At 38.5% G+C, this 16,189-nt stretch overlaps 1 protein-coding gene across 1 annotated transcript in view; it reads left to right on the plus strand.

Annotated features, from left to right (window-relative positions):
* Positions 1-16,189, plus strand: part of met (MET proto-oncogene, receptor tyrosine kinase) — a 130,846-nt gene that overhangs the window by 25,613 nt on the left and 89,044 nt on the right. Inside the window, exon 2 of the mRNA XM_048549059.2 lies at positions 4,945-6,168. Coding sequence (XP_048405016.2) covers positions 4,948-6,168 — 1,221 coding nt within the window. The 5' untranslated portion in view covers positions 4,945-4,947. The remainder of the gene's footprint in view (positions 1-4,944; positions 6,169-16,189) is intronic.

Consider the following 16,189-nt stretch of genomic DNA (forward strand, 5'->3'; position numbering starts at 1 on the left):
TTCTCACTATCAACAACACCACCAATTTTCATGTCACCTGCATAATTACTAATTAAGCCTTTTATGTTCATATCCAAGTCATGAATGCACATAACAAATAACAAGTGTCCCAGCACCGATTCCTGTGGTACATCGCTGGTCATAGGCTTCTAATCACTTGAAACAACCCTTCAGCATCAATCTTTGGCACCTATTTGTAAGCCAATCTTGAATGAACTTTGCCAACTTGCCTTGGATCCCATTGGTTTTTACCCTTTGGACACCCTTCCATGTGTGACCTTGTCAAAGGCCTTACTGAAGCCCATGTAGACTACATCAATTGCTACTATTATGTTTAGTTATCTTTTAAATAAACTCAAATCATTTAGTCAAACAGGATCTTCCATTAACAAAACCATGCTGACTATCCCTGATCAGTCCCTGCCATTTCATATGTTGATTAATCCTGTCCCTCAGAAATTTTTCCAATAATTTTACGAACGCCAGACTAACTGGTCTGCAATTAATTGGACTATCCCTCCTGCCTTCTTGAACAAAGGACCCACATTGTCTCCAAACACCATTTACTCCTTTATTGGTAAGGGCAGAATCTTCCCTTCATGGATTTTACGTTCAAAAGACTTTCAGGATTTTTAAAATTAATTTTATTCTAAATCCACCTAAGGTACGTTGATTCAGTGTTCCACTCGACGGTTAAAAAAACAAATATATGCATTTGGAATACTGCAAGGAACACCCAAACCTTCAGGTTAAGCAAATCTTTAAATAACAGAAAAATTAGAAATGCTCCATCAGCAAATGTTACCATTTGGAAATGAAAAAATGCTGCAGAGTCTGATAACTTGGAACAGATTTCTTCTAAGAATAATTGGCAAGGTATTTAAATCTATCACTATTAACAGCACACACCACCCGTGGTGTGGAGAGGCTTTAAATATTTGAAGTCTTTATAGTGGTTGAAGCTCATTCTTGATTATTGGATCACAAATAATTGCCACAATGTTCTTCCTTTTACTGGATTAGAACTGACTGGAAAATCTATATTTTGAAAAATTCTGTAGCTGCAGTTTCAGCTGAACTATCGATTTGGTAGGGTATTGCTAGTGGCTGGATTCACCACCTTGACTTTATTATCTCACATGGTCTCTCGATTCCAATCATGTCAATCACAGACAAAGCCATCTCTGATCAATTATGTGGACACCTCTGTGCTCACATCTCCTTCCACCACCAGCTTCTTTTCACATCTGAATCTCCCTTCCTTTTCGCCCTTCATTTTACTCCACCAACTCGAGAACTATCGATCTGCTCAGTCGCATCTTCGCCTCTACTTTTGGTGTTCTTGTCCCCAGCACAGCCCTTACTTTCTTCCTCCTTAGTCATTGATCCTATTCAGCCCAGGCATGCAGATGTTTTAAAACATTGAGGAGTTTTGATGGAGAAAATAAAGAAAAACATTTCCACTGGTGAGTGAGATAAGTAAGCACACAGATTTAAGATAATTGCCCAAAAAAATCGAGATGTAAATTCAAGGTTTTTGTGCAATGGGTTGTTTTGAACAAGAATGCACTGCCTGAAATGGTGGTGGATGCCTAAATAGTAACCTCCAAATTAAAATGCATCTCTTCCGGTAATCAATTGATCATCTGTTGTAATACCTCCTTGAGCAGTGGAGTGCGAGATATTGTCTCTTAATGATGCTTTGAATTGCTAGGTTACTTTTGTATTCACATCTGTGATATGGGCTGGTGTACGGATCAGCATTTCTTGCCCATTGGTCCCAAAAGGTGGTGATGAGTTAGGGAGGGATTTCCAGGAGTTTGATCGAGCAATGATGAAGAATTGGTGGTAAATTTCCAAGGCACTTGCACCAAAACAGTCTCGCTTAACAGTTACCATTGGTGAATGGCTGAGAGAGTGAATTCATGTGTTTTTGGAACCATGATTTGATCTTATTTTCAAATTTTAGATTTAATAAGTACATAAATATTTACAAAAAACACATTAAGTTATTAAGGATACTTTTTAGATACTCATGCAGTTAAGAGTGAACATTTGTGCACAGGAAAGCATGATGTCTGTCGTTTTCACCCAGCCTTCAGTTCTCTTTGGGGACTGAAGTCAATGCTCATACTGAGCTACTTCCTTGGTCCATGTCAGCTAAGTAAGCACACATTTTTAAGTGCAGCAGAAGCTTGCTGGCTCATGTGCCTCAATCCCAAAGTCTTTCTGCTGAACTAGTCGTTAGCAGTTTTCGCTGCACATAACAATGGATGTCTGTGATTATATTAAAATGTGTGGTTGATAAATCTGAAAAAATGACCTACTGGTTTTGTCACCAGCGGGCTTATATTGTAATGACTTATATTCTTAATGTCTCTGGAAGCAAAGTTCTATTTTGCTTCATGGAAACTAGTGTATCTTTATGTTTAAATTACACACAACGTCTTTTACCATTGAAGTTCAACTGCATTGATGAGTTGAAGTTGTGGCCAGTTTTTATAATTATCTGTCTTGTTGATTTGACAGTAGTAAGACTGTCTTAATCTTTTAAATAACAGCTGATTGAAGGAGAGCAACAGGAAAGAATTACTTTCTCGTTTTTGCAATTGGTTTTTGTCAGGCACTTTCTGTTATTTGGATTTTAGTGCCCCCTGTATTAATATGACATATTAATCCTGAAATTGCATAACAAATTGATTTAATTCCTGCCTGCTCACAATATGTAGTTTTTAGTTTTGCCCAGTATTAAAAAGCAACCAATTTTTTGTTTCCATGGCGGGCTCTTCATTCTCACTTAAGCTTTCAGGAGAATCCTGGCATGATAAATTATCCTAAAGATCTTTGGAAGGTCTAATTGGGATCAACCACATGAGTTGTTTTCATCAATAACCAAATTAAAAGCTATTAGTCAAATTGTATTGCTGGGTATCAGCTTTCTAAATGACTGTTATTTCATTCTGTTGTAACACTTAATGAAATTAGTTGATTTGTTGTGTGTAACCTCATGCAGATCAGTAGACACAAATATGATTTTGAAGACCAAGCACCGTTGCCTTTCGTGAGTCAGTAGCCTATGTTAGCAGTGATATTTCAATAAAATCCACAAAACCACTGATCAGTTCCTTGGGGAAATTACTAAGACTAGTGAAAGCATTTCTTTGATAGTTCCAAGACAATAACAAACCACATCATTCATTCAGACATCAGACCTTGGAAGAAGAGATATTTACTTTTGTTCTGTTGATTACAACAGCAAAATTACAGTAGACTAACGGCAGAAAAACTAGTCTTGTGTAACTAAAACCACATAGAAGGGTTTGGACTAAAATGAAATTTGTTGATGCCCTTTTTCAAAAATCTCCAGCACTAAATGACGTGTTCAAAAAGGGGCATTATCAATACTTGCAAAGCCTTTAATATTAATCTTTTCAGAAATAAATCCCTGTTACAGTTTTCAAAATAGACTGTTTTCGAAGCAAGAATGACACTGTACAACCACAATGAACACAGAAGGAAACGATATTGATTTTCTGCCTCAATTTGACTTGACTCCCAAATGTCTTGAGCTCATACTGCAAAATCATGAGATGTTGTCTTCTGTAGAGTTCACATATACTGCACCTGTTGGGTGCCCATGTGTGAAAATCAGGTCTTAGTTGTTTAGAAATTGCATGCAATAGGCTTTATGTTTACAGTGGGTTTAAAGTCTGTTAAAGATCAAGGGACATCGCTACATCACTTTGACTGTGCAAAAGTTCCATTCCAATAAAAAAAATCCACCATATTTATTCTCCAAGTTCAGTAGAAATTATAGAATCTGTACAGAGTGGAAACAGGCCCTTTGGCCCAACAAGTCCACACTGACCCTCAGAGCATCCCACCCAGACCCATTCACTAATAACCCACCTAATGTACACATCCCTGAACACTATGGGCAATTTAGGATGACAATTCTCCTAGCCTGCACATCTTTGGACTGTGGCAGGAAACGGACACAGGGAGAATGTGCAAACTCCACACAGACAGTCGCCTGAGGGTGGAATCAAACCTGGGTCCCTGGCGCTGTGAGGCAGCAGTGCTAATCACTGAGCAACTGTGGCACTCTGCTGTAAACGGGAGTTTTAAACAGGAAGAAAAAAAATTGATTACTTCCATAGTGGCACAGTGAGGAAAGTAGCCACGATGTACAGGTTTTAGTCATACAATTTTCATACTTTGTCTGTGATGTTAGCTAACATCCACTGGGGTAATTTGTGCATAGCCATAAGTTTCAATGCTTTTGCTTCAGGAAAGAAGAAATCTCCTTATTTTCCTGCCCCTGATTTCTACCCAGTGATTCCTACTAGAAAATGTGCAGTATACGCATTAAATATGAAGAGCATAGCACTTCATTGTCATGCTGTCCTCATTCAGTCATCCAACTATGTCACTTCCAAGTAACTTGGAGTGCAGCCTGAGGCATGTCTGATGTTGTGAGTTGTTGAAAGGCTGGCATGTGCCTCGGAAATCCTAAGTCAGGAAGAGAGGATGTCTCCCAGATGATTGTTGTTAGCTACCTTTGATAACTTTACCCAAGATGTGAGTATCTTTGATCACATGGTGGTAAGCACAAGCAGATGTCCAACTTAATCATTCTACTTCCACCAGGAACATACAAATAGCCATTTGTTGTTTATTCCTCCTCTGCTGTGCAAGCATCGTGATGTGAATTGTGTTACCCTGCCACCTCTGTGACTGAGATCAGCCGATCAGCTCAGACTAGCAACTTTTTTGTTATGTATGGATTGACTAATCTTAACAAGTTTAGCCATTAGGGAACTGATGATTTTGTTATGATAGTTGTATCTGTTTCAGTGACTGTTAGTATTAAAGCATTACAAAAGATGCTTAACTTTGCCACTGGTTGTAACCCATAATGTATGAATGTTTTTTGTCTTGCAGCTGATGACACTTTCTACAATGAATCATCAATCAAGCATTCCTTGTCTTTTGATCCTCTTTGGGAGTTTGATGGTGCAATTAAGCAATGGAGAATGTGACCCTGCAGAGAAGTATGCAGATCTGGACTTGAATGTGCAGTACAAGTTTTTGAACTTCACAGCGGAAACATTAATACAGAACATAGTCCTCCACAATCAGCATATATATATTGGGGCAATAAATAAGTTATTTGTTGTGAATACTAAATTAGAAAAGCTTTCTGAATTCAAAACTGGCCCTGTATTGGAATCTCTGAAATGTTCACCATGTGGCAAATGCGAGAAAAATGAAACCAGCTCCGAAAATGTGTGGAGAAACAACACAAACATGGTTTTACTTATAGAAACGTTTTATGGAGATCAACTCATACAGTGTGGCAGCACAAGGAGTGGTGTTTGTTTTCTCCACAATCTCCAGCATGATAATCCTGCCAATATTTCAAACAACGTTCAGTGTTTGTATTCATCATTTAACAACAAACCCAACAGGTGTCCTGATTGTGTTGCCAGCCCCCTTGGTACAAAAGTGTTGATGACAGAGCAGGATGGATTTGTGAAGTTGTATACAGGAGCAACACTGAGTTCTGCACCTCTAACCTTCCAGTTACATTCGCTGTCAATAAAAAGGTTAAAGGAATCTGAAGATGGTTTTCAGTTTCTCACTGACCATTCCTATATCGATGTTAGTCCAGAATTTAGGGATGTTTATCCTATTAAATATCTCTATGCTTTTGAAAGTGGAGACTATGTTTATTTTTTAACAGTACAACATGAATCTTTGAGCTCACAGGCATTTCACAGCAAAATTATTCGATTAAGGAGATCTGATCCATATTTACATTCTTACATGGAAATGCCAATGGAATGTATTGTCAGTGAAAGGCGAAAAAAGAGATCTTCAAGTATTGAAGTCTTCAACATCTTGCAGGCAGCATTTGTAACTAAACCAGGTGCAGATTTTGCTGATCAGTTAGGAGTTTCTGTGGAAGATGATGTACTTTTTGCAGTTTTTGCACAAACTAAACCTGAGTTTTCTAAAACTGCCAATAAATCAGCTGTCTGTGCATTTTCTGTGAAATACATCAATGAATTATTTCAGAATTTCATTGACAAGTGTTGTACAGGAGGTCTTTCAAAAGGTCTTCACCATTTTTACAGCGGTGCTGACAGATACTGTGTCAAGAAGGTAAGATAACGAAATTGATATTAAATTGATAATATTGCAGATGTGAACTCTAATTATGATACAGGTAGTTCTCTTATAACGCAACACTGTGTTCCTGTGTGACCTACAGAAAATCGTCATAAAAAATCATTTTACAGGGAAATCGCTGTAGAAAACCACTATATACTGTACAGCAGAGAGTTTGTGTTTTCTAGTGTCCACCATTCATCAATTGCGTTACGGCTAATTTGCATCAATGAAACATGCATTACGGCACCACTGCCTCTACATTGAAAAGCAGTTTTCATGCTGTTTACTTTTTTTAAAAAATGCAACACTGACTTGAATCATATTATAGTGCATTGGTCTTGTTTATTTCCTGTGGATTACTTTTTTGATTCATTCCATCAGATGAATTTCAGGAATCGATTTGATCACAACAACAGATGAGTTATCTTTTTTCTCTAATGAGATGAAATTTCTGGTACAAAGGACTCTAAGCAATGTTATTATGCAAATACTTAAGGACATTTTTACCCAGTGTATTTTCAACTGATTAACACTTCCATTAGGATGATAGAGGAATATTAGCCATGGATAAAATATTATGTGTAGACAAAATCTCAGCACCTTGCCAAGAATCATTTTGGGAGAGTAGAAAGGCATAAGACTAGAAACAAGAGTTAAGCATTTACTAAGAGATATCATTTTTCGCAATACCATTCATGTTTATCAAACAATACTTTGGTTAAATATTTTCTGATTGCTTTATCAGTAAATAAAAGTCAACACCCACATTCCCCTGTTCCAAATGTCCCTCGAGGCACTATATTCCAAGAATTCAGAATTTACTTCACTCTTGTTAAAATCTAAGCTGTTATTTTCTTCCTCTTACTGCAGACCCTGTGCCATTTGCCTTATCAGTTCACCTTCATGTCTTATGTTTGCTCTGTAAAAATTAACTGCTATGTTTCCCTATGTTACAACAGTGACTACACTTCAAAAGTATCTCTCTGGCTGTCAGGTTCTTTGGCAATGTCTTGAAATCATGAAAAGCACAAAGTGAATACATCCCCTTGTTCTTTCCCTAACACCTCACAATTATCAGCCTATTTTTTCTTGATCTAGCCAAGTGTTTTTATTAATTTGGTCAGCCTGTTCTTGATTGCATTCAGTCCCTTCCTTTCTGGTGTCAACTGAAAATTTCGGAGAATTTTGCTTTTATTCAACTACTAAATCACTTGGTGATTTTTTGTGCATTCGTAAATAGCAACAGCCTCAGTATTGAATCCTGAGGCATCTAATTATCTCCTTCTATTTCTTCCATCTCCATGTACAATGGCCTTTTTGTTTATTATTGACCGAACATTTCAGTAGCATTCCACCTATGCTATGCCTTGCAGCATAATGGATCAATCCCCTGTGCCACACTATATTAGCAGTTTAACTAAAATATCAATAAACACATTCCATTAGTGGTATTAGTGCTTTCTTGACAATACTACAACATTTTGCAAAATATCTTAAAAGAAAGAGTGATGTTTGTACACTTGTAATGTGGTTCATGCCTCCATAGATAGTTAACAGGATTGAAAAATAAGGCATGCGATTTTTAATCCAATTTAAAGCAAACTGTCAATTTATGCCTCTACTGCTAAGTGTTTTGCAACAGCTTTTTATAAAATTCCAATTCTAACTAATGTACAGGTGCTCCCTGAAGAAAAAATGCCTTGTTTAGCCTTTGTGGGCACATACATATTGTGAAAGAGACCCTGCCAATTACATTAGCCAGCAAGGATGAGGAAAATGGATTCAGCAGTGGAAGTGCGGCTAGTTCTGGTGAGCGAGTAAGTGCGTTGAGGAAACAAGCTCATTTGCATTTTTTGCACCACTTTAGGTGTTTTATTGACAGGTTCTGTTGGAATTGAATACACATAGTGGTTGACCTTCTACCTCTGCAATGTCAGATTTGAGTTTTTTTCTTTGAATCCCACACTTCTGTGTTTCTTTAACTGGCAATGTTTAAATGATTCAGTTTTTAGGATCCTTATAATTTTAACATGACTGCTTCCATCAGAATAAAGAGAAATCCCAATCTGTGTGGTACAGCCATTTTATTTTGCATGAAAGATCATTGGCATGTTTGATTAGGTGTTTGATTCCAATGCTCCCTCAGCAACAAGCTGCTTCTACTTTGAGTGAAATAATAAAATAGCGAGAATTTCTAGGTTAACTTTATTCTAATTCCTGACTTAATGTTATCTCACATTCCATTTTTTGGAATGTTCTCTTGCTCAAGTTTTATTCGTTACTCGAGCTTCATCATAACATGAGTATTTTATCTGGAATGTAAGCACTGGCAATTTTTTTTAAAGTATTGATTAAAATCATTTAAATTTTTTTGGACAAACAGAATGTGGGCTTTGAATTCATTAAGTCTGTAAGTATATCCATATCTCTTTGTTTAATTACACAAATTGATGCAGAAAATTGATTGCTGCCTGTAATGGCACTTGCATTGTGATTCACTGTGTCCCTTATGAGCTCAGATTAGTGTCTGGTAATGGTTGGTATTGATTTGTCTCAACTATGAAGCAAAATCCACCAGCACTGTTGAAAGAAAAAAGCTGATTATCTTAACAGCGAGTACTTTAATATTTATTTGAACACCAACAAATTCCACTGATTTTTAAAATTTTTCAGCAGTCCTTTGTAGGAAGCCATTTTAGCAGTAATGGCAGCATTCTGAGTTTGGTCCTAGTAAATTAGAGATGGACAGCATTATTTTAATGTGGAAATTGCATGCAAAGGCAACATTTGTTGTTTGTCTTTAATTGCCCTTGAGTAGATAGTGGTGAGCCACCTTCTTAACACTAAGTGAGTTGCTACCGCAATGGGCAGTTAAGAATCAACCGTGCTGTTGTGTACCTGAAGCCTATAAGAGAAAGTCAGCAGCTAAAGATGATAGATGGAACAGAGAGACCTAAAAGTTCAGGCGCAAAGTTCTTTGAAAGTTGTGTCACAGGTAGACAGGGTGGTTAAGAAAGTATTTGGCACGCTTGCCTTCATTGCTCAGACCATTGCCTTTAGGAGTTGGGACATCATGTTGAGGCTGTACAGGATGTTGCTGGAGCCATTTTTAGAGTACAGTGTACAGTTCTAGTCGCTTTGCTATCGGAAGGAAATTATTAAATTAGAAATGGTTCTTTAGTTTGTCCAGTAATTTCTGTTTGTATTAAATAGTTAGGCCTAATTACAACTGTCAGGTGACGGGTATCTCATATCTGTCTCCATTGGAATCCCGTGCAGAACTATTTCCCCTCCCAAAGACTGTGATGTCATCAGGTGGATGAAGCTAATGCAATTTTACCATGAACACTTTCATACTCATTACCTCATACACAGAAGTCCAAAGCAATCTGGCTGTCCAGATGTATGAGTCAGTAAACTATTGTGAAAAGGTATGCAAAAACATCAAAAAAGTAAATGAAATGCTGGCATTTTTATCTAGATAACTGAAGTACAAGGATCTAAAAGTCCTGCCACAACTGTATAGAGCCCTGGTTAGAGCACAGCTGGGGCATTGTGATCTATTCTAGTTGCCACACCTTTGGACGAATATATTGACCTTGCAGGGAGAGCAGTATAATTTCACTGAATAATACCTGGACTCCCAAATTTAAATTACAAGCGGAGAGTTCACAGACTGGGGTCATATTCCTTGGAATTTGGGCAGTTGAGGGGTATTTTTCTCAAAGCTTGCAAAGTATTAAGGGATACTGATAGTGGAGAGGGAAAATATTTCCAGCAGCTGTGGAATCTAGGACTAGGACTAAAGCCTGGTGCCAGACCTTTTCAGGAGTAGAATTAGGAAGTGTTTATGTTCACAGTGAGTGGTCGGAGTTGTGAACTTTCTCTCACAACCATCAGTTAATTTTCAATCACTTGTTTATTTATATCTGAAATAGATCTTTTTTAATCAAAGACATTATGGGATAAGATACAGAAGCAGGTATATCACAGATCAATTGTGGCCTTGTGGAGCTAAAAATCCACACCTTATGTTCCTCTATTTCTGTGTTAATGTCATTCAAGTCCTCTCAGTTTTCACCCAATCAGAAGCAGTAGTTTCAAATATTGATGAAATAAAGCTATTATTTAATGTGAACAGAAGAAGAAAAGTTGTCTAAGTGGTAGAAACAAGTCTTCTTTATAAATGAAATAATGTGGGTATTACATTTTGTTTCCTTTGTGCCTTGTGCTAATACAATGCGTGGTGACCATTTTACATATACTTGTGTGTTCATCAAAATATATTACGTGTGGCAAGTGTAATAACCTTTAAAATGCCATGTTTTCAACTTCACACCTTCTAAATGGATAGTATTTGAAAGCCACTTAAAAGTATTCGAAAAAAAGTATTGGGGTAATTGGGGGTCGCCTGGTGGCTCAGTGGTTAGCCCTGCTGTCTCACAGCTCCAGGACCCAGGTTTGATCCCAGTCCGTGTGGAGTTTGCACTTTCTCCCCGCGTTTGCGTAGATCTTCTCCGGGTGTTCCGGTTTCCTCCCATAGTCCAAAGATGCACAGGTTAAGTGGATTGGCCATGCTAAATTACCCACAGTGCCCAGGGATGTGAAGGTTAGGTAGATTAGTCATGGGAAATGCAGGGTTACAAGGATAGGGTAAGGATGGGTCTGCGTGGAATGTTCTCTCTTTGGAGAGACATTGTGGCCTACTTACATGCTGAAGGGATTATATGGTTGCTTGTGAGTTGGAGAAAGGACTGATTGATTTACCGTAAATACAATGGGCTACATCTAAACTTCCAAAAAAGATGTCATTTCAGAGGTTAAAATACAAACATGAGAGAAGCAGAAACATATTCTGCCCCAATTCTGCCACATCTCAGTTTAATGGAGTCAGACAAGGGTTGAGAAAACAACTGCTTGAGAAAAGTGTGTTGGTTATATAAATAATATAACGAGACTGCTTGACTTCATTTTTGACAGTTATTCTGGCTTAACTCATTTTGACTGTCTTCCTAGGTCTGGGGAACTCGGCAAGCTGGCAAAGAAAGCTAAATGCATGAGCAATATTTCAACATTGACAATACTGAGAGTAGAAAATTGGAGAACTGAATTTGCTAAGTACCCAGTAGTTTCTAACGATAGATGTCCTTTAAAACTTTCCGCCAGCTGCTGCCCACATGCAGTCTGACTGTGGGACTGGTGGCCTCTCCAAGGCTGGAGAAAGTTGCTTCATAAGGCTGCAGTCAACCAGAGTAGGTACATGTAGGAGTGAAGTGAGCAAGATCACATGTTGATTGTCAAAGGGCCAGACAGTTTGGGAAGGGAATGAGTAGAAGAGCAGGTAATTTAAAGGGAAGGGTTATTAAAATATTGGTTCAGAGAAAGGCATCAATCCAATTGCTTCAGTTTCCCCACAGATTTTACAGTTGTTACCAATACCACAAAAATGTTTATATAACAATGACAGTTGTGGTAGGAGAGAAGAAAAGCACCTAATGATGTATGTGGCAACAAACTCACTGCTCCAATTATTTAGTTATTTGGGTGTATCACGTAAAACATCTTAAGCAAAGTTGATATGAAATGCACAGTGGAGTGAGTAGCATGAAGAGGCTTGCTTTCTGTGCTTATGACTGCAGTCACAATTTCTTTCATGTTCAGAATTATGTCCAACTAAACTAAATCTGATTAGATGAACGAATGCAGACTGACAGAGTATCTAAAGATACTTCCACACCTGTTTATTCTTAATTCTGTGCCATTTTGTGCTGGTGACTTGTTGTGTCTATAAATCTTAGTAGATGTTAAGTAAATACCTCTTAAACTCTTTCAAACAACTCTGTTGACAAGATCTTGCCTACTGCATTACAACCAGGAAAGGCCCAATTATCAAGTGGATACATCATAAAAAGGTCTAGGCAACTGTCTGTTGCCAGATAAGAAACCTATTGTTCTTAGTCTGAAAGCTCTGTAATTTGAGCAAGCCAACTATTCCAGCATAGAGTGTGTAACATTAAGCAGATTACCCAACCCACACAAGAACGAAGATGTCTCTCTTGATCTGCATGTGGATGCTGTAGACTGAGATTGTAAACATTCTCAAGACAGATCTGTTTGTCTTTGGCTAGAGCTAGTGTGAGCAGTTTCAGTCGGTTGAAGATGAACAACTACAAGAGTTGTAAAATATTATTATCCAAGGGTGGCTTAATAATATTAAGGAAGTTCCTAACAACATTCGGTGATAAACTTGGTATATTGTGGCAAGTCATAGAGTCATACGTCACAGAAACAGACCTTACAGCCTAACTAGCCCATGCTGACAGGTTTCCCAAACTAAACTAGTCTACATTCCCCTAAACCTTTTCTATTTGTGTGCCTGTCCAAATGTCTTTTAAATGTATCTGAATCGACATCTATCATTTCCTCTGGCAGTTCATTCCATACACACACTACCCTCAATGTGAAAACTTTGCCTTTTAAATCTTACCCATCTCACCTTAAACCTATGCTCCTGAGATTTGAACTCATTTTTCAAGGATAAACAAGTCTCAAGACACAGAAATTTTTTCCAAGAAAACACTAGAGAGACATTGAACATACAAGATGACTAGCATGTGAATCTGTGTTCAGGCCAGGGATGAATAAGGATATCCAGTGACTTATGAATGCAGGTGAAGCATGCCAAATGTACCTATCCCAGCAGCAGAAGGAGCCTGTACACCCACTTGATTTTTCTTCTACTCCTCAAAATCCGCAACAGATTTAATCGTGTGCATGGGGGAAATTACATCCTTGTGACAAATTACTTCTCCAAATTTCCCATTATTCAATGCCTTAGCAACACAATTAATGCACCCATCACTGAAACAATTACTATCATTTTTCACATATTCGGTGTACTAGAGCAGATAGTATCTGACAACAGACCACAGCTCACTGGCAAACCATTTCAAGACAACTGTACTAAGTGGGAAATCACCTAGATCACATCATCACCCCACTATCCATACAATCTGTCTCACAGAACACATGGTTCCTGTCATCAAACCCATACTTATCTAGTGCCAGTCATAAATCAAGATATTTCCATTGCATTGTTGCACTTTGTGCAACTCTGATAGTGAAGAGACTACAATCCCCAGCACAACTTATGCTTGAAAAATAATTGTGAACAGCCCTTGCCTAGCAACCAATTGCCAAACTATTTCAAGACATGGAGCACGTCTTCAATGACAGAGGAGAATCAAGGAGGTACCCGATCAGCAACCAGGTCTAGAACTATCACAGCTATACACTGATGGGCCATGGGAGTTAGAAGTCCAATTACACATAGCTGGATACCACCAAATGTTTCTAAGGTATGAAACTAGCCAGGGTCATATAAAATCATTTTGAATGAGAATGCAACATTGAGCCATCTTCAGTTCCTTTGCACCAATCCTACATGCAGACAGTAAGGAACGAAATACCAGCAATGATCATTGCACAGTGGTTGCTGTTACTTAGTATCAATGCAAGACAACCAATTTGACAGCCAAGTGCAATCATGAATAAGGGGCACTTGTCCAGTTTGGTATGTGATCACCACATCTGGACAAGTTGTCAAGCCTACAAAACATTTTTTGAAGTTTGAATTATTTATCTCATTAACTGTGCTCTTACATGTATGTATAACTATTGAATTGACAACACAAGCCTGTGCATAATGATGCACATCTGTTTGGAGTGTTTATAATCTTTGGATAGAGGGGGATGGTTTGTTATGCAGTATACCATTTGCAGAAATGTTTATAATGTCGTCACTGTATCATGGCTTCTGACCTGATGGAATAAATGTCTCAGTCCCCATCTTGCTGAATCCTCTTGCAACATGACACACTGAGTGAGGGAAGTGTGTTACAGTTGATATGAATTGCTTACCTTCAGCCCAGACATGTAAGTGCCTTTGATTGTAATGTACATATGTGGGTGCCAGGTGCTATAATGACATTCATCAAATTCTTGAGCACAATGTGGACTACCTGTCCTTCATATATTACAGGAGTTAATCTAAGTATCGCATCATGATAGTTGAAGATCATCGGCTATCACATCATATCGTGCCAGAATAGGAACCTAAAACCAAATCTGACCCAGCATTATAAAGAATGTAGAAACATTTTTGATTGTGGCCATGCTTTATTACATAGAACCAAAAACAGTACAGTGCAGTACAGGCCCTTCAGCCCACGATGCTGTGCTGACCTATTATTCTATAAGATCAAACTACCCTGCATACCCTATATTATACTATCATCCATGTGCCTATCCAAGAGTCACTGAAATGTCTCTCATGCATCTGACTGCACTACCATTGCCGGCAGCGCATTCTATGAGCCCACCACACTCTGTGTAAGGAACCTACCTCTGCCATCTTCCCTATACCTTCTTCCAATCACCATAAAATTATACCCCTTCATCCTAGTCATTTCCACCCTGCGAAAAAATTCTCTGGGTATCCATTTTATCTATGCCTCTCATCATCTTGTATACCTCTATCAAGTCACCTATCATCCTTCTTCGGTCCAATTAAAAAAGCCCTAGCTCCTTCAACCTTTCCTCATAAGACCTGACCTGCAGTCCAGGCAGCATCTGGTAAATCTCCTCTGCACCCTCTCTAAAGCTTCCACATCCTTTCTCTAATGAGATGACCAGAACTGAACACAATATTCCAAGAGTGTTCTAACCAGGGTTTTATACAGCTACAACATAACCTCGCGGCTCTTAAACTCAGTTCCCCTGCCAATGAAAGCCAACACACCATACGCCTTATTTATAACCCTATCAGCTTGGGTCGCAACTTTGAGGGATCTATGGACGTGGACCCCAAATTCCCTCTGTTCCTCCACACTGCCAAGAATCCTGCCATTAACCCTGTATTCTGCATTCAAATTCGACCTTCCAGAATGAATCACTTCACACTTTTCTGGGTTGAATTCTATGTACCACTTCTTTGCCCAGCTGGGCATCCTGTCAATGTCCTGCTGCAACCTAAAACAGCCCTCCACACTATCCACAACTCCACCAACCTTCGTGTCATCATCATGGTGACTGCTTTTTATTTGTCTGCTATCGTAGTGTGTTACATATGTTACATGTCAGATTACAGAAGCTAGATGTTGTGTTACATCTCATGGTTTGTATGCAGTATGTCTGTGGGGGACATGTTCAGAATATAATCACAATATTGTAGCATGTGACTGGTGTTCATAGAGTTCTCAGTGTGCATCTTAACTATTGCCACTTGAAGCATGGCATGCCAATGAAAACACACTACTGTTTCTGACCAAATAGCTTCATCTTAACCGAGACACTGTAATTCCCATGACTGTAATATATCCCAAGAGTTAACAAGGTGTAGAGCTGGATGAACACATTTCTGATTTTCTGATGAAGGGTCTAGGCCCGAAACATCAGCCCTCCTGCTTCTATGATGCTGCTTGGCCTGCTGTGTTCATCCAGCTCTGCAGCTTGTTATCTCAGATTCTCCAGCATCTGTAGTTCCTATTATCTCTGATACAATATCCCAAGAGTTGTACATTTTAGTAATATATTGCTGAAGTGTATTTCTTGTATTATGGGAGCTAAGTAACATACAGATACCACAATGAAGACAGTGGCAGGTCAAAGGAAACGCCAAACCATTTTGAAGACATGAGCTGTAATCACAGTCAACTGGACTGCAACAAGTCCATCAGAAGAAAGTAATTTGATCCAATAATGAGCAGCTCCAATAGAATGCTTTAGAAAGGTAAGCAGCATCCAGTGTTATGGACATGGAATCACAGCATGTCTGTTCCATCACCTTGCATTGCTGTAGTAGTTATAAAATTGTTTACAATTCATGAGCAATAGGCTAGTAAGAAGAATGTTGTTCATACCTGCCCCTTCAAAGCAATGTTATGCAAAGTATGTCATTTCCCCAGATGCAGATAGACTTGTACTCTCTTTAGTGTGGATTTTCCTCATTGAT

Source organism: Stegostoma tigrinum, chromosome 18, assembly GCF_030684315.1.
Source record: "Stegostoma tigrinum isolate sSteTig4 chromosome 18, sSteTig4.hap1, whole genome shotgun sequence".
Taxonomy (NCBI): Eukaryota; Metazoa; Chordata; class Chondrichthyes; order Orectolobiformes; family Stegostomatidae; genus Stegostoma; species Stegostoma tigrinum.